This window comes from Glycine soja, chromosome 17 (genome assembly GCF_004193775.1).
Source record: "Glycine soja cultivar W05 chromosome 17, ASM419377v2, whole genome shotgun sequence".
NCBI classification, from domain to species: Eukaryota; Viridiplantae; Streptophyta; class Magnoliopsida; order Fabales; family Fabaceae; genus Glycine; species Glycine soja.
This window is the reverse complement of record NC_041018.1, coordinates 12,379,460-12,399,101: the sequence shown is the minus strand read 5'-3', so window position 1 is coordinate 12,399,101 and position 19,642 is coordinate 12,379,460. Positions and strand designations below refer to the sequence as shown.

The 19,642-nt window shown below is 30.8% G+C and overlaps 3 protein-coding genes across 3 annotated transcripts; 1 reads left to right on the top strand and 2 right to left on the bottom strand.

The window, feature by feature from the left end:
- Positions 1 to 752: 752 nt before the first annotated feature.
- Positions 753 to 5,371, bottom strand: LOC114392008 (novel plant SNARE 11-like). Its single transcript, XM_028353046.1, has 10 exons — positions 5,115 to 5,371; positions 4,913 to 5,005; positions 4,393 to 4,486; positions 4,238 to 4,275; positions 3,963 to 4,051; positions 3,372 to 3,451; positions 2,441 to 2,497; positions 2,252 to 2,344; positions 2,090 to 2,164; positions 753 to 1,325 (listed from the first exon to the last, which is right to left on the bottom strand). The coding sequence occupies exons 1-10, from the start codon at positions 5,189 to 5,191 to the stop codon at positions 1,236 to 1,238; spliced, it is 786 nt and encodes a 261-aa protein (XP_028208847.1). The 5' UTR covers positions 5,192 to 5,371; the 3' UTR covers positions 753 to 1,235.
- A 3,407-nt stretch (positions 5,372 to 8,778) lies between these two features.
- LOC114393586 lies at positions 8,779 to 9,531 on the bottom strand. Its single transcript, XM_028354939.1, has one exon. The coding sequence runs from the start codon at positions 9,529 to 9,531 to the stop codon at positions 8,779 to 8,781; it is 753 nt and encodes a 250-aa protein (XP_028210740.1).
- Positions 9,532 to 15,922: 6,391 nt separating this feature from the next.
- LOC114392530 (60S ribosomal protein L37a) lies at positions 15,923 to 17,086 on the top strand. The gene is made up of 5 exons (XM_028353699.1): positions 15,923 to 16,038; positions 16,145 to 16,184; positions 16,462 to 16,550; positions 16,672 to 16,754; positions 16,834 to 17,086. The coding sequence occupies exons 1-5, from the start codon at positions 16,036 to 16,038 to the stop codon at positions 16,895 to 16,897; spliced, it is 279 nt and encodes a 92-aa protein (XP_028209500.1). The 5' UTR covers positions 15,923 to 16,035; the 3' UTR covers positions 16,898 to 17,086.
- The last annotated feature ends 2,556 nt before the right edge of the window (positions 17,087 to 19,642 follow it).

Here is a 19,642-nt window from a genome sequence, read left to right as displayed (position 1 = left end):
TCCGAGAATATTACAGCTACCAAATGTAAGATTATATCACTTGATTTTTATATTTTGCCAGCTTGAAACAACAACTAGCTCAATCACGACTAGTTGCACAAGAATAAACACTCTTTACACGGTAATATTTTTTGTTACCGTCTCTCCAAGAAAAAAGTTGTCCAACTCATGACCCCAAATGGACCACAGTCCACAGTCTCTAGTCCCTATAATGAAGGATCCTCAGTCAACGTGAAAAATTACCATACCTATCAAAAAGTCGTCGTATGAGCCACTAGAAGACAGGAACAGCCTTAAATAACAATTTTGCAACCACATAGGCTCATTCACCATGTTCTTAAATTTGTTAGTCAAAATAGTAATTTTGATCGGTCAATAATCAAAACTAACTATGCCGATAAATTGGTTTTAGTCATACCCATATTGACATTTTGTTTATAAAGATCACTCAGAATAATCAAAATTACATATGTTGTCTCACTCCCAACAATAAAATAATCCCGTGTTGCCAATCATGGGGTGATGGATCAGGATGGAAACGTGAGTTGACGGTGTTAAAGAAACGTGAGAAGAATACAAAGTCTACATGTCATTTTAATTGAGATGGCACTTCCTTATTGATGGGACAGGAAACTGAGACAGATATATGGGACAGGTGATTTCCCTCCTGATGGATCAACGGGATCTCAAGTCTCAAACAAGCGTGAAACGGAACGATGGGTAAATACATTAATATGAAAATATTTGTAAGATTTAAAACAAAAATAAATGAGTGCCTTATATTATAAATTGATAATACTCATCATACTAAAGGACTGAAGGTATACATACAGTAAAAGCCACCGTATATTACAAGATTGATAACAATATAACAAATAATCTCGAGGGCACATGTGTTTGGCTTTTCCTATGATTCGATAGACGGAACCTATGTAGTAAAAATGGTTCAGTTCAAGGGAAAAAAAAATAAAATCAAATGTGCATGCTTAGACCCACGTTCTATCATGCCTCAGGCCAACCAACCCCCTCTCTACTATTATGTAATAACAAAGTCAATTATTGGCAACCCTGTTTCTAGCAAACAGCTGCAGCCAATGTCATCACCATCAAAACAATTTGATAAAGTCATAAACATGTTCAATAAAGTCATAAACATGTTCATTTTAATCTCTAGCGGTCCCCCAATGCATTTGTCATAAGCTCATCACAGTCATCACCATGTTCATTATAATTCTTCAACTGTGACTCCAGAGCAGTCTTCGGTTCTGAACTGGAGGAGCTAGTCCTGGAATGTCGCGAATGTCCTTGTTTTCTGGGTGCACAAGCTGCAATTTTGAAAAAAAACCAGCACAGTAAGTCATAATAATCTAAGCAATGTGGGAAGATTTAATTAATCAGTAAAAATAAACAGCTTGGCAAATATGTAGCAAAGGTGGCTTCCAGAACCTAGTTCTATTATGTTGGAAAATGAAACATTTTACACTAGAAAAATGGCATTTATAATTGTTACATTCATAACTATATTTGATTTGTAGAACTTTCTTTCACCATCTGTTAAAAGCCCCGACTCAACCGAGGATATGTTTGTTTAAAATTTACAACACCACCAGCATTTCGGAGGATGAAGTACGAAACTCCTTTCAAATAAAGTGCACTGGGACAAGTTTTATCTTTTGGTACTGTAGTGGCAAAAACAATCCTTTCCAAACATACTGCAAATAGATTTTGAGAGTAATTTCTTATGATAATTGTGACATGGCTGCATGGATCAATAACAAAAAAATTAACCTTGGTACGTGACACTAAAAATGCATAAACTAGAGACTGTAGATCTGTAGAAGGCCATCAAAACCTGTATCCAATGAAGACTTGGAAACGGAAATTTTGTTTTTCATGGTTAATCAATAAATACATATATTATGCTCCCTAAGCAGCATAAATATTTACGCATATTGTCAAGGATTTTCTAGCATATTCCATAAGTAAAAAAAAATCACTCAAAGACCAATAAATTCACATAGAAATACAAAACAATAGAGGATAAGAGTTCCGAATTGAACCATACGAATTAAAAACTAACTTCTCGTACCTTTACAATAATGATTGCAATTACTCCAATGACAATAAGGAAAAGAAGTGCCATAATACACTTGTCAGTAGCAACCTATTACAAAAACACATTTAAGTTAGATGAACGATTCACATAGTAACTATATTGCAATGGAATGATGTGGATTCTGTAGAAATCAACCTGCCTACCGATTTCCTTGACCAATTTAGAGGCTTTCTTTATAGAGAAATGGATTGAATCCAGCTCATTGACAACTCTGCTCATTTGTTCCGTCTAGACATAGAAGAGTGAACCCTTAGTTCCCATGGCAAACTCAAGCTTTTTTTCTCAATTAATTCTGGGGTGTGGGACTAGGCTTAAGATTCATACCTGAGCCTTAAGAGCTGCTGCAGTATCTGTACCAACATTTATGGTGTCTTGAACTACCTATTAATGCAACGGGATACACAGCAATAAACTTTCTGTAAGCAAACTTCCCCTTTTTAACCAGAGAAGGGCAGCAAATGTTAAATGTCCAGAATCTTCAAATTAAACATCATCTAGAATTTTTCATTTCCCTTTCACAACTTCCAAAGGGCAGGGGACAGAGAGTCCAATTGTGGCCATAAGGTTAGTTACACATAAAATGCACATCTTTTCCATGTCAAATCTTACAATGTACATGGATAACTTCTTCGCTAATTGCTACTTGGTCTAAGTTAAGAATATACTGTGTCATATAAAACCTTACAGCATCTTAAAGACAAAAAAGTTATGCTTCTTTTGAACATAAAAAAGGATTAATATTCTTTCTCCCCCACCCCTCCCCCACACTTTTACTTCTTTCATTTCATTGATTTTTGTGATTTTATAATACCCTGGAGAACCAGAATAATTCAAACAGGGAGGATGATAAAGAAAATGGAAATGAACAAAAGCAAGATTCAAGAGCACGATGTCAATTTAAGAAACACCCAACAAATTCAGAATGAGTTTGTGAATTTAATTGAGGAAGAACATGTAGCGAAGATATTGTAGGAAGTAAAATAACGAGCAAGTGTCAGATAAACAACAGGAAACAAACAAGACCACAGCAGGACAGAAAAATAAGAACACAAAAGAAAGATGGTAACAATGACATAGGATCCCTGTATTTTCGTAGCTATCTTCTAGTTATAAAAAAACATGTGGAGACTAGTCATTTCAATTTTCACTTTGGTTCCTTCACTTCCTTGGACTAGAAAAATACAATAGCAAACTATAAACAAATTTGTTGACACTGCATATTTTAAAAGAAGTGATACTCAAGAAATAAACCAACCTTCTTTCCCCTTTCAATGGCTTGATCTGTCTCATTCATCATCCGATTTCCATGATCCATTAGCTGTTCGTTTGTCATTGCTGTAATAAGTCATAAATGGTCTAGATTAACCACACTAGTAAAAAACTTAATTCTATTTGGTCATGCTATGAAATCCAGAACAGCTTTTTATTTACTATCTTTATACAAAAGGCTTTTAACACTTTTAGGCGGTTGACCAAAATATAGATGTGCTTTTCAGTGACAGAAATGGCAGAAAATATGCCATTAAAAGAGCAGCAAGAAATTAGTGCTTCTGCTGGGAAGTAAAAGTACAAGCAAAAAATGTTTTAGACAAATTTCTTTCTAATTATGCTTTTTACCAAAGCTTTGGAAAAAACATTTATCAAAAAATGAAAAAGATCAAAGCAGGGCCAGACAGGAACAAAAAACATTTTCAGCCTAGAATAAGAGCTACAAATATGCATTGGTTGACAAATCATATACTACAGCTGTTTTATCAAGAATATCCCAGTAAGTAAAAAAAAAAATTAAGGACTTCCATTTATTTGAATACTAGCACAACCGACATGAAGAAATCAGTATGCTTACAGGATGCTAGCAAGCCATTTTCTTCTGCATAACCTTCATTGGGCCCCTCAAAGAGTTCAATTCGTTTATTCTCAATATTTGTAGCATACCTGCATTGCAATATAACACGTGCAGTAATTGGTCAATGATATCAAGGAACACATCCCACTCATGCAAGAACATAATGATTCTGATTGATGGCATGTTAAGGAAGCTGAAGGTATATAACACCAGCAAGAAAAATCCACCCTAACAAACAGGCTAAGATCGATAACTAATATGATGTTTTCACTTACTGTTTTTTCAAAGCAACATATGAGTTTAGCTCTTTGATCTGCAACAGAAATGGAAAATGCTTGTCAGTAAGGTTGATATGGAAACCAATAAACCTTAAAATATGAAGCAGCAGCAATTAAGGCATCAACGGAGGAAAAAACTATAAACATCTCACCATTGACTGCTTTTTCTCATTCAACATTTTGTTGGTTTCTCTATCAAAGCTACTCTCCAATGTTTTGACTTCTTTATCAAACTCCTTAATAAGCCTGCAAAATCAGATCCAACCACACACACACTCGAGTTAGCAGTGACGGAAAAACCTCAAATCCAAGGTACGCTCCCAATGCCAAATGATGTTCAGGAAAATCGCATAACCAGGCTTTTAAACACAGATCAAAATGGCACTCTATACACAAGTTTCTGATTACAAATTTTCAAAACAGATCTGAAAATGATAACAAGCGTTAAGGTTTTAACAAACAGCCCGCAACCGTTTGGGATGCAACATCAAGGTTTTTCAACTGTCCGTGACTGCAATTGGGACCGCATCGGCTGCATTTGTCGGGATATCAACAAACACGACAAAATGGCAACGTGACCGCGACCGATGTTTAAAACCTTGCAGCCAACAAAATGAACAATCTTCGGCTCTCTTGCACATAGTTTGCATCAATGTGACAGGTGAAAATTACCGTTTACATTCTCGCAATTTTTCCGTGAGGTCTTCCAACTGCCTGCTCTGTCTATTCGAATCCTTAATCTTCTCCAACTTCTGAAATCCATTTCTGCAACCAACAACAACATTACACCGATCAGAAGAAAACAACAACGTGGGAACGGAACATCATCAAAACACGAAATGAATGAGAATGAGAAGAAGGTTAAGGTTCTGACGATAGGGCGCGGAAATTGTCGGCGATGTGTCCGTCGATCTCGGCCAGGTCCTCGCTGATCGCCGACAATTGATCCATGTTCTCGCGGCGAGAGATCTGAGGCGAAAGGGGTTGTTTGGATGACAGAGAAAATGCGGGTTAGATTTTGTGTTGGTACCAAACAGCGCGCTGCTGCGGCATTTGGTTTGGGTGGGTAAGATCTTCCTTAACAGTTACTTTACGAGGAACAAACCAAAAACATTGGCTCTTTTTTTTTTTTTTTTTTCTCTTCTTCTCCTTCCTCGTGATTCGTGATTTTTTTTTAATTTTTTTTACAGCAACTTAGTGAGTTGTTTTTTTCTATTTTTTTTTTGTTTTTATTTTAAACGTTTAATTTAAACCGCTATTAGGTTTAGGATTTTTCCCGTGAAGGTTTGTTAACGTGGTTGTCACATTGCAATGATGTTGTAGATAGCGCGGTAGGGACGTTCATAAGGCTGGCTGTTGTTGTTGGGACAAAAATACTCAAAAGGGTTATATATTTCGGAATGAATATTTTCTATAAAATAAAAATGAAAGCATCTACCAGTATCTTAAATGCAGTTTCTCGAACGATTTCTTAAATGAATAAATCTTTTCTTATCATTTTTTTATTGGAATAAATTTATATTATAAGGAAGATTTTGTTAAAAATAAGATTTATATTTTTTTGTAAAAAATAATGCTTAAAAAAATAATATTCAATATCAAGTTATTTCGTAAATCAAAATTGCTATCATTTATTAATATGATTTGTTAATATATCATACACTTACTTAATAAGTTATAATTTGCTTTTTCTCTCAATTAATTTTAAGACAAAAGTTAATAAATTAAAAGTGAAAATATTTAGTTGATCAAAATTCTTAAACTTTTTTCCCATCATTTTTAGTCCTTAGGGTCAAGTAACTAACATTGCAACGAGTGCATTACATGGATTTTCAAAGAAGAGAAACAGTAAAAAAATAAATAACAAATTAAGTAATTAAATAAAATAAATAAATTTAAAAATTGTCTAGCGGACGGTGATTGGACAATTTTAATAATACTATTGATAAAACATCATTGATGTTGTCAAAAGGACTACTGCTTAACGTTCAGAATCTAATGTTATGTATAGTCTAACGAGGGTATCTCTTATTAACTTTCTTTTTGTAATATGTTTTTAATATTTATTTATTTATATTACTTGATGATGCCGACTAATTAATAATAAATTATTTACCAAAAAATAATTACCCATAATTATTTATTGGATTTTTTTATCCGAATTTAATAAGATATCATAAAATTTATAACATTCATAAATTTTATTACTCAACTAAAGATTCCTTTAATTTTTATTAGACACTTTAATGATGTCACATGTCACTAGTTTATGAATGTGATTATTACATTATCTATTAATATTATTACTTGAATCCAGAGAGTACAAGTGAATGGGGAGAATAAGTTTAAATACTTTGAATAAAATAAAAGTTAGATTAGGGATTAACAGAAAAAAAAAATGGAATAAAAAAAATAGTAAACTGAGTATTATAATAATACTTGATGTTTTAAAAATTGACTAAATTACTTAATATAATAAAATAATATAAAACATTATATTTAACATCTAACATAAGTTAGATTGTAAGAGAGGATTCAAAAAGTAAAAAAAGTTACGAGAGGCTCTATTTTGCTCAACCCAAGTACCTAACTTGTGTGTTTATGAATAGTCAAGATTCCAGGCATAGTTAATGGGGATTAAGTCGAACAAACACCCATAGTCGAGAAATGTTCTTCTATTTTTGCATCAAGAAAGCTTAAACTTTCTATCACTTTTCACATGCTTGTTTGCTAGTGGGGCACATTGAGTGGCTTTGCCCTAGCAGTTGGTGAATGGTGATGATTATTAGTTTTTTTTTTGTCATACGTATAATTTTTAAAAAAAAATTGTAATTAATTATTAATCTCTTAAATATTTTAAGTGTCACTCTGTAAAGATTTGATTATTACATTAGTTTCTTAAAAAATTAATCTATTGTTAAATTATTTTTCTCAATGATCTAATATAAAATATTAAAATGGTGACAATTTTTTTTAAAAAAACTAATTTAATGTTAAATAATTTTTCAACAGATGAATTTAGTTACTAAAACGTTTAAAAATTAAGACACGTAAGCATAACATTTTTAAATAGTTGAATTGAGAACCTACAACTTTCCCCCTAATCACATGCGATGATCGAGCATGCTTATTGTCCCCCAAAAAATAAAAAATAAAATAAAATTATTAGCATATTTTTTTTGGGAGAAAGAAAATAAAGTTGTTATAACTTATAAGTATATTACAGCATGGTGAATTCGAGACCCAAGTTTCAAAACTCCATTAAGTGAAATATACATATTTAGTGTTTGACAATGCATGAAAAAAAAAAAGTGTTTTGAAATAAGAATACACGTAGAAAAATTAAATAACTTGTTTTGGCAAAAAATTTAAGGAGCTTATCCTTTCAATTGTTTATGAGGTATTTTGATTGAAAAAAAGTTATTTAATGCATGAGCTTAATCTATTATGATTATATTCGGCAAAACTAATTGAAAAATTGATAATTGTCAGTTGAAAAATTAATTTATTAAATTATAAGTGTTCGATAAAAAATAAGTTGTTGAATTAGTTGAAAAATATAAAATGATATAAAAGTAATAAAATCATAATTTATTTAAAAAGATAATATAGAATCTTGATAAATATATTAAGGATAAAAAAAATATAAAAAGTTAGATGGTATAATCTAGTGTTTTAAAAAATACTACTTTTAAATAACATTTCAAAAAACACCATAAATTATTAAAAAAATTATTTATCAAATAGTCAAACAAGTTTTTTAATTAGTAAAAAAAAATAGAAACTAAATAAAATGCCTAAAACGTCTCGTCAAACATAGCCTACATTTACTATGATCATGTTCGATAAAACTAACAAAAAAACTAGTTAAAATCTAAGTTATTAAATTAGAAATATTTGATAAGACTAACTGTAAAAAATAACTAAAAATGTAAAATGATAGAAATAGACATATTTATATTCTACTATTTTATGATACATTTTTTTTATTAAGTATTCTATTATTAATCTTAAATCATTTTTAAAAATATTTTAAATCAAATTTAAAATAATATATATACTTAAATAGACATTATATTTTTATTATATTAATTAGTATAATAGTTAAAATAAATCATCTAACATAAAAATTTTCAAATAATAATAAACAAAATGTAATGTCAAAATAATAAGTTAAACATTATAGGTGCTACCGTGTTTAAAATAGATATTGCTGAAATTACATAAGCAATATTGCGGAAATTACATAACATGGGTATACATTAGGTGGTGTTATTTGCTTGCTACCCAAGACTAGAAGATGACGAATTGCTACATAGTGAATGCTCACATCGTTGTAGAAACATTTATAGATAGAAAGAACAAACAGTTTCATCACGTTATACCAATTATAATAAAAGGGATTGTTTCATTCTTTTCAACTTATGATAAAATAAGTAACACGTACACACCTGATTAATATGACCTTGACCACATAAAATGAATCCTTTGCACCCTAAATTCAACTAGCACAATTTTAAGCCATCAATCTATTTGGATTAAAAGTATATCCCAGTCAGATACAACATCAAGCATGCTACAAAATTCAATGATCCATCGTAAGAAAACCAATGTGGAGACCCTGATTTGTGTGGCCCAATATTCAGTGTTGTTGGCTGAGGAGCTGCCAATGTAGGAGGATTGAGGTTGTCTCTAGTACTAGGAGGAGAAGCTGAAGGGAAAGAAGATGAAATAGGAGGTGATGCCTTACATGAAGGTTCAGTGTTATTAACACATGGAATTAGAGGAACACTATAGTTACCTATTGATGCACACACTTCTGACAAAACCCCATCTATGCCATGGCATCGAATTGAGGATCCTGCTACACATAAGTTTGGACTTATAATTTTAACATTGTTTAGAACATAATTCTTCCTACCATTGTTGGAGACTCTTAGCATGCAATTTGGCAGTGATGTGGGAATGGTTGTCCCTGTGGGGAATTGTTCCAAGACATCAAAGAGCATTGGTGATGGGATTGAATGCCTAAGTAAGAAGCTTGAAATGGACCCTTCTTGTAAGACCATGTTAGCCAGCATTCGATCATTGGGCATCAAGAATGTCACATTTCCCTCAATTGTGTCAAGTGGAGACATGTTGATGAGCATTACAAATGTAAAGTAATTTGCCTTTTGCATCTCCTTAGTGGCTGCAACGAGGTCTTGATTCCTTGCATCAATTTCTGTTGGAGTGATTGATGAAATCAACATCAATATGAGGAATACCATCGTAACCATGTTATTTGCCATGTTTGCTGTTTTCTTCACGTTGCTTGCTTGATTTCTCTCGTCTTTTTAGCAAGTTGGTTTTATCATGAAAATGACATTCTAGGTAGATTCTAAGAATTGAACAAGGGTAACTTTTTTGAGTGCACATGTAAAGATGTTGTTTCACCTACTAAGTTCACATGCTTCCTGGATGATTGGAAGTTCAAACAAGAAACGAGTATAGTGATTATTTTCATAACTTTGGTCATCGGTTGATTTAAGTAACATTAGATTATGTCTTTGCCCTATTTTTTTGTTTATTGGAAATTTTTCCTTGATTATGGTTAAAGGATCCATCGAACTCAATTGTTATTGATTCAAATTTTAAACTTAATAATGCATAAAACAACGTATTAATATATTACATCTATAACTATTAATAATAAAAATTATTTCATTTGGTATTTTATTGGATAATTTAATTTTTAAATCAGTTCTTAGGTTTAAAAATTTTCTTCTAACTTTCATTAACTTCACACTATTTTTATATTATTATTTTTTTTATTTTTTTCATTTTTTTATTAACTGTACTTAACTTCTATTTTTTTCATTATTTAAAAAAATTAGAGAAGTACGGTCCCCTAGTTATAATAATTTGAAAATTATCAATATGCTACTCGAATTCTCCATTTATCAGGCAAAACTAATTACTTTATTTAAATATTTCTATTGTTTCATGACACTGCTAATTACTTACAAGACATATTTAACCATTAGTATAACAAGTATACATGATAAACTTATACAATTATACTATAATCACTTAATTTTAATTACTTGTAAGATAAAATTAGTCATATTTTATACAAAAAAAAAAAAATCCTTTTGAGAAAGAACAATTTGCCATAACATTTGGATAAATTAAAATTTCTGATATGTGTGGGTTCAAAGTCAAAAAAATTGACCTAATACTACTAGTGGATAAGTAAATCCAGTAAGTAGAGGTTGAGAACCTTTCGATCTTGTATCATCATCCATATAGATGATTAGCATTGGATTTGACACTAAAAATGTTAGCAACAACAAATATCATAAAATTCACCCTAGAGCCACCTTTCGCACATCGTTAGTAAGAATCACTAATATAAATCAAGAAAGTTATGAATAAGTCATAATGGGGACTTGAGTATACTCTCAAACTTTACACTACACACTTAACCTCCACATATAAATATGACTAATACTTTAGTGGACCAGCATTTTGAATGGTCCAGAGTGGACCATAATTTTGAATTGTTGGATTAATCTCATTCCGTGAGTCAAATTTACATCCTCCACACCATATAATTGCTTGAACAAATCTCAATTGTTGACTCCTCTGTCCCTGTCGTAGTTCTGCCATCATTGTGTATCCCTGTCCTGTTCTTCCACTTTCTATTTGCCACACACCACCAAGTCATTGAAATCCTAGCGTGAAGCCAACGTTGCACCCCCTAAGCGAAGAAGTGTTCCTCTTTGCGAGCAGGTCATCGTTGTTGCGATTCCCAACCACCCCACCATCACCGAGTGCATCATGAAGAACTTGCTGAATAGTTGCTCAACGTTGTTGGCTTAGGCATTACATCAGGTGGTAGAATCTCAGAGTGGTGGCAGGCAGTGGCTGAATAGAGGGAGGGGTCGAGGTTGTTGAGACATAGACAATTACATTCAACCTCCACCCAAAGAATTTAATGTGGAGACAATATAAGTCCTTTGTAGGCTAAATCATTGTGACAAAAAAACAAGTGTCCTTTAAGCCAAATCCCAAAATTATAGTGACTAATTGACTATGAAATATTCAAGTGTTGTTTTTGTTGTTGAAAAGGTTGGTGATTTTTTTTTTCCAATTGGGTTGTTTCTTTGTTCTTAGGTGTGAAAATAAAGCAACTAGCCAAGTGGCATGGTGATTCTGGTGGAGAGGGAGGAGAGGAGGAGGTGGCAGAGGATGTGTTGGAAAAATTAAAATAAAATAAAATAAATAAATAATAAGAAAATACAAAGTTTTGAATTAAATAATAAAATAATTTTAATTGGCAGAACATGAATCAACAATACACTATATCACACAATAAGCACAAAGAAAAAATAAATTAGGGAGAGAAATAATTAATCTGGGTTGAAGCGCGCAAACGTTATTTTTAGAGAGAAAACGCCCCAACTGCACTGGTAGGCGAACCTTCTAAACACTAATGTTTTTGCTCTCAAAAATAACTTTTTATAAGAGAAGGAAGATAAAATTTTAGGGAGAAAAAAGAAATAGATTGTTGCTTTGCTTGTGTCTTTTCTAGAGAGGATGAAAGAGATATATATAGACATAGACCTCTTATACAACAAAAAAAATATGATCATTGAAAATCAACTTACAAGTATCAAAACACAAACGTAACAAATTGCATTGATCCATTAAAACAAAATCTTAGAAAGATAGAAAATCTAATTTTACGTAACAGATTCTAAATAAATATTTTATTTTATAAAATAGACTTAATATAAGTAATATATATTTATAAATTTTAAATTATAAAACAAATATTTACTAACATTCCCCCACATAATTTAAAATTTAAAATATTTTTTATAAAAAAATAATTTGTATAGAAACATAAAAGAAAGAAAGAGCATGTGATATTGTATTCCAGTATAAGGAACCTTCCGGGTTTGAGCCTTATACCTAGTGTTTATGAACTTCCACCTGAGAAAAATGTAGTGCCTTAATTGTCTTGAACTACACCTTCTTTAACTGGACTTTAGTACAAAACCCCTATAATATTGACGTTCAATTAGGTTCTAATCAGTGATAGCACGTTACACGGCCTTGTGCATGTATCTTGTTTCATGAGTGTCACTTAGAGATTAACCCATATCTCATAGTGGCGGCCCCACCACCACACTCACTAGATGAATCCTCAAAGAGTGATTTGTGATCCCCACCCCTACAATAATTGTCATCGAATTCATTAAGAGATATTTTTTTTACCAAAAATACATATGTATAAATACTTTAACCTTAATATTACCACAATTTATAATACACCTCGTCATAGGAACGAGAAACGGAACAACTCCACAAAAATTTATTTTGGTGTACTTTAATCAACAAGCAATTTTGTTGTTACCCATTGAACTCCATTCATGGGATCATCAATAACACGGAAACAAGTGTCCATTATTGTAACTAAATAATGGACTCTAGTCTCATTCCCCTCAACGACTCATGTACTTGTTGATGCGTCAACTTTTTTGTAAGCGGATCTGCAATATTATTTTCTGACCTGACAAAGTCAAGAGAAATGACACCATGAGAAATCAAATTTCTGATAGACTTATTCTCACTCTTAAGTGTCTCCTTTTTTCATTAAAATTTTTGCTAGTAACTTTAGATATATAGCAACTTGACTATCACAATGCATTGGAATTGGAGGTATAGGCTTATTCAACAATGAAAAATCGCATAATAAATTTTTAAGAAATTTAGCCTCACTAGTAGCAATATCTAAAGCAATAATTTTTGCTTCCATAGTAGAACGTGAAATAATAGTTTGTTTAGCAGATTTACATGATACTACACCACCAGCTAAAGTAAAAATATAACCACTTGTTGATTTTATTTCATCAGAATCAGAAATCCAATTTGCATCACTAAACCTCCTCAATTACTGTAGGAAAACGTGTATAATGAATGTCACCATTTTTCTTTATAAGCTTAATACCCAAAATCACATCTAGAGGACTAAGGTCCTTCATATCAAAATTGTTAGACAAAAAAGACTTCACATCATTTATGAAATGCATATTACTACCAAATATCAATATGTTATCCACATACAAACATAAAATGACACATCCATTATCATCAAATTATTTCACATACAGACATTTATCACTATTATTAATTTGAAAATCATACGAAAGAACAGCTTGATCAAACTTTTCGTGCTATTGCTTTGGAGCTTGTTTCAAATCATATAAAGATTTAACAACAAAAAATTTACAAGTAGTACTATGCAAAAAATATCCAACAAAAACATAATCAACAATTTTTGGTCCAATTTTTCTTTTCTTATTAATAGGGATGTTAACCTTTGCTAGACACCCCCACACTTTAAGATATTTCAGATTTGATTCTCTTTTTTCTCCATAGCTCCTAAGGGGGTTTTTCAAAATTTTTATAAGGTATCATATTAAAAATATGACATGCAGAAAGAAACGTAAAATAAAATATTGTTTTGATTGGCAAAGGTTAATTTTTTCTACAAGTATTTTATTGTTTTGTGTGTTGTATTTTCACATGTTTATTTTTTTTAACAATGAGCTACATATATAGAGGCAACCAGTCACCAACGTGTAGCAATAAAATACTTGTAGCAAGAAACGTAAAATAAAAATCGAACAACAAACTTCCTAACATTAAAGACCTATAACGTGCACAAAGGAAACTGACCAAGTAAAAGATAGCTTTCTAACATATAAAAATGGAAGTAATAGGGTGCTTTTAGTTTTTTCACATAAACTAATTCTAAAAGCATTTTATCTTTAAAAAAAATAATTGATAAATAAAATATATTTTAATTTTAAATTTCAAATTATAAGAAAATATTTTCCAACAATCTCCTACTAATTTAAAATTTAAAGAAATGAAATAATATAATAAATACATTTTTAATAGAGTAGAATACATTGTGTTTTCGTCCATTAATTTTCCATGTTTACTAGAAAGGGACTCAATCATATCCATGACAAACATCTTTTGATAAAAGAGAATGTTATTGTAGAAAAGACTATGCAAAAAGAAAGTAGTTTTTCTCTCTAAGACTATTAGAAAAATTAAAATAAAATAAAAGAAATAAATGAGAAGGAAATACATGAGTCAACAATGAGTCAACAATGCACTATATCATACAATAAGTATAAAGACAAAATAAATTAGAGAGAGGAATAATTAGCTTAGGTTGAAGCTCCGAAACGTTATCCTTAGAGAGAAAATGTCCTCACTGCACTGGTAGGCGAACCTTCTAAACATCAATGTTCTTACTCTCAAAAATAAGTTTTTATAAGAGAAGGAAGAGAAAATTTTAGGGAGAAAAAAAAAATCAGAATCATCCTTTAGAAGGTATTGTTACAAGGTCATCTGCTTATGTCTTTTCTAGAGAGAAGAAAAAAAATATATATATATATATATAGGCATAAACCTCTTATGTAACAACAAAAATATGATGGTTGGAAATCAATTTATAGGTATCAAAATACAAACATAATAAATTACATTGACCCATTAAAATAAAATTTTAGAAAGATAGAAAATATAATTTTGCGTAACAGATTCTAAAATAAATATTTTATTTTATAAAAAAATTAATATAAGTAATATATATTTGTAAATTTTAAATTATAAAATAAATATTCACTAACAGGATGTATCACGTGGAGGTTGGATCATGACTGACATTGAACCAAGGAGGCTATGGTAATGAAAGAGGAAAAAAATATAGTGTGGAGGGTGTATGCTAATAATTTGTAATTTAGTTTAATTTGGTGGCTAAAGTTAGTGATGCACAGTGGACCACTTATGAGGTGATCCATGTTAACCTTGACCTATAAATATTATCTTGAATGTCAAAGTTCTTGTAGGTTTCTTATCCAAGTTTGACTCATGTATATTATTGTTACCGTTAAGCCTTATTAATAAATAAAAATATTTTAAAAAATTAATAAAAATTTTATATTATTATATATGAAATTATGTGCCTCTAAAGTTAAAATGAGAAATATATTATTTTGAGGTCACCATTAAATTTCTATGATATTAATATAAAACAATTCATACATATATTGAACGTCTTGATAATTATAAAAGGATTCATTTTTCTTTTTGCTACATATAGGATTATTTAACTTTTAAAATTCACCAAGACATAATTAAAACTTAATTAAAAATTAAAAATTATAAAATAAAAAAATATAGAGTAAAATCATATATTTTTATACCATATTTTATAAAATATTTCAAAATAAATTTAATTTCGTATGTGTATCAATTTTAGTAAATAGTATTTTTTTACTTCCTAGAAATTTTTAAAAATATATTTATTTCTTAAAAATAATACAGCATGAAGCAAACATATATGTTTTTCTATTTTTTTTTTCTGTATACAATACAATATTGAGCTATTATGTTCTTCAACACTAATGCAATAAAAAATTCATAAAATTATTAATTTTTAAACAATTATGTTTACTTCACTTAATAAAATTATAACTATAATTATAAATTATTAAAATATTAGTAATAAGAATATTACGATTATAATTTTTTTAAAATTATTGTATAGAACAAAATCTAGTAACTTCATATCGGGCTTCAATAAGAAGGAATAAAATGGATCTGTACCCGACCCAAACCCAATTTGGTTCTATATAAATTTCTGAAATCAGAATTAGGGTTTCAGTGTCTGCTGCCTTCCATTCGTTCACCTCCTCAACCTCTGCAGCGCCTTCGATCCAGAAAACATGGTACTCTCTTTCTCTTCTCTTCTCTTCTCCTTCACTTCCGCAATCAAAATTAGGGTTTCTTGTGTGCGTCGCTATACGTTGACACTGCACCGTTTTGTTTTTGCAGACTAAGAGAACAAAGAAGGCTGGCATTGTTGGAAAATACGGTATGTCTTGTTAATTCGATTTTACCCAAATCTCGTAATGTTTTTTCAGCTGTTATGCCGTTTGTTACTGTCGTACATGTTCTCGGGTTTTTAGAAGAATGATTATTGATGATTAATGTATTGTTTTTAAAATTGGGATGATTGGTTTTGGTTTGCTAAAACACTTTTTAGTCGTTCGTGTATGTTATGTATAGGTAATTGAAAATGCTGTTTACAAAAAAATATGTTTAATTTGACTAATTCCTTAGAAACTATTTTGATTGATTTGTTATTTCAGGTACCCGTTATGGCGCCAGTCTGCGTAAGCAGATTAAGAAGATGGAAGTTAGTCAACACAGCAAGTTTTTCTGTGAATTTTGTGGAAAGGTAGCTGAAACTTGTGTTGTTATTGTGTAATTATTATGTCTTTAGGGTCACGTGTTCTAACAAGAAGTTTTGTTTAATCTTTTATTTCTATTCTGATGATCAATTTTTTTCTGTGTGGCAGTATGCTGTGAAGAGGAAAGCTGTGGGAATATGGGGATGCAAGGACTGTGGTAAAGTGAAAGCTGGCGGTGCTTACACTTTGAAGTAATGATCTTTGTTCTTTCTACTTGTATGTTTTATTTTCCAAACGAGAGACCTGACATTGTTCTCATTGTTTTGACAGTACCGCAAGTGCCGTGACTGTACGGAGCACCATCAGGAGGTTGAGGGAGCAAACTGAGAGTTAAGCTTTTTTGTTTATGCTATCAATTACTATTAGACTTTGCATGAAGTGCCTAGTTTGTATTCACTGAACTGCACTGGTTGTATTCAAAGTAAACTCCTTAAGTTTAATTTTGAGATGACTCTTTTAATTTTAATTGTTTGGAACTTTGTCGGGGTGATTTTGCTTCATAGTTTCATTTTATTGTTTGCAATTCTAGTGGCTCTTTGTTTCTCTTCTTGCTTGTTAAGATGAATCTTAGTTTATGTTGCAAAAGCTTTTCCTAAAATCTTCTAGGACTATGTTAAGCTGATGGCTTACTTATGCTCTTGATGTGTATGCATTTGTTCCCTATTCTAGTGAAGTAAAAACATTAATAATTGAATCGAAGCTTTTGATCATGGAGATAGTTTTTGATTTACAAGGTAGCATTAAGAATAACATTTTGAATTGGATGCGTGAAGCTTTTAGGTCTTGTTCACGGGGATGGTTGTCTTTAGGCATTTTCATTTTTATAAAATGTGAAAATTGAGCTGTTGAAGTTAATTGCGGAAGTTTACTTTGAATAATTTAGTTAAATAGATAGGTGGAAAACCAGTTGAAAGTTTTTCTTCTATGTTAAAAAAATAATAGTAGTATTTCATTTTAATTCTTGAAATTTTAAGTATAAATCACTTTGTTCTTTAAAAACTAAAGTAATCCGGTGCGGTTGCTGCCAATCTGATTTTTATGAGTAACAATTAGACAGGTGTATAACAATTATTGATTTGTTGGTGCTTCCTGTCCTTTTGTTCATATTTAGCTGTCCGATTGTGTTCGTTTGCGTTAACGATTTTACCTGATAATAAATATCTACGTTGAAATGTCTCATCTTCCAAATAAACTTTGGCTTGGGCATATATAATTTGTTTTTTTTTTTTTTCTATTTTGTACGATCTCATACTATGTTCCTTCAGACACTGAGAGGGTGATTGGAACCCCGTTTAATTCACAAGTTTAATGGAGAGTTTAATACACTTACCATTGCATAAACGTTAAGCTAGGGAAGGTTAAGGGGATGTCCTGCACAATTCAATGTTAAATGTAGAAGCAAGGGAACTGTAAGTTTGACGCTCGTTGTGAGTTTCATTGAAACCGACTAATATTCAAACACATGATGATGGAGAGCTCAGTTAGTGATAAAAAAATAGTCAAAATGCTTATTTTGGCGTATATATCCATCCAAAATCCGAAGTGATTAGTTGCAATTTTGATTTTGCATGTGGCGATGTAATAGAACGCATAATTGACACTAATTTTGTATACTTTTTTATTACCAACAACAGCATTTTCATTGGATTTCCCTTTTTACATAGGCAAAATGTTAACCAGTTTCTATCTTTAAGAAAAACAAAAGAGAAAGATACATAATTTTTGTTGTGTCAATATTTTTATGTATATGCATATTTTTTTTAATTTCTTAATTAATGCTATTTTTTTTTAGTTTCTTAATTAATAAATATGGTTCATGAGTTTGGTTGGACTGAATATGAAGAGAAATACATTTGTGGGACCTAGTGGTTAAAATTTCTGTCTTTTGAGTAGGGGTGACATTCAACGTGATCAGACTTACTCATATAATGGTACAATGGTATTTTTGTGTCTGTTTAATTCTCTCTTCCTTGTGTTATCTATATTATATCTAGCAACTTTATAATATTAATTCTATTTTTTCTTACCTATTTCTCTTAAATCATACAATAAAATATATCACTTCATTTCTACTTTATTTCTTCGTTTTCAAATTATCTCTTATATTTTCGACTATATTTTTCTCTTCTACACAAAAAACACATTGAAGTGATGCAAATCAATTCATCACACATAAGTGACCACTTCGAAGAAAAAACCAATTGAAAATGTTGGTACTTGGTAGCAAGTTAACCTAGCAGAATCATAGCAAAAATGAGATGTATTTAATGCCTGTAAGTATGCAGCCAACTCATAGTTGCGGGAAATGAAAAGGAATTGAATAATCGCATTTTGGGCGGAAATTTTCTCATTTGTTTTGATGAGAAAGTGATGGAAAAGTGGTGCTCTAAATATTATACTAATACTGAAGTTGCTGTAAAAGTCCACTCAGAATATTATTATAGGCAATTGCTATATCTACTCTTCTTTTCTAAGTAATTAGGAGTGTATTTTTAGGAAAACAAATTAAAAAGGGAAGTGGATGAGCAAAGAAGGGAAATGGATATAACAATTGTCTTATTATATAGTATGGTCTTTTTTTCTTGGGTGCACATTTTGTATGGGCTTTTAGTTTAATGTTTCTATTCAGCGGGCGTGGTTATTGGCAAGAACTTATTTAAGGGGAGCAGAGCTATTTTTCAAAGTAGCCTATGTTGAATAACAATTAACTTTTACTCTTTGGAAATCCAACGTCCAGTGATGTCCAATTTATGCTATCAGATACTAGGAATATGGCATAAAATGCAGGCAATTTTATCAAATCACAACTTAACTAGTCCGGGTGATAGGTAATTTTATTGTTTTTAATTTTTAATCAATTTGCATTTAATAAAATAAACTTTGAAATTTAGACTTAAATATAATTTCAATACTCAAATTTGAATCCCTTTTGCTTTTGGTCCTCACATTTAAATTTGACTTTTAGTTTTTCAATTTTGAAAAATATTCTTTTTAGTTTTCTCATCACAGATGGTTCTTTACTACATAAAGGACTAAAATCAAAGACTAAAAAACAAACTTAAATTTAGGGACTAAAAAC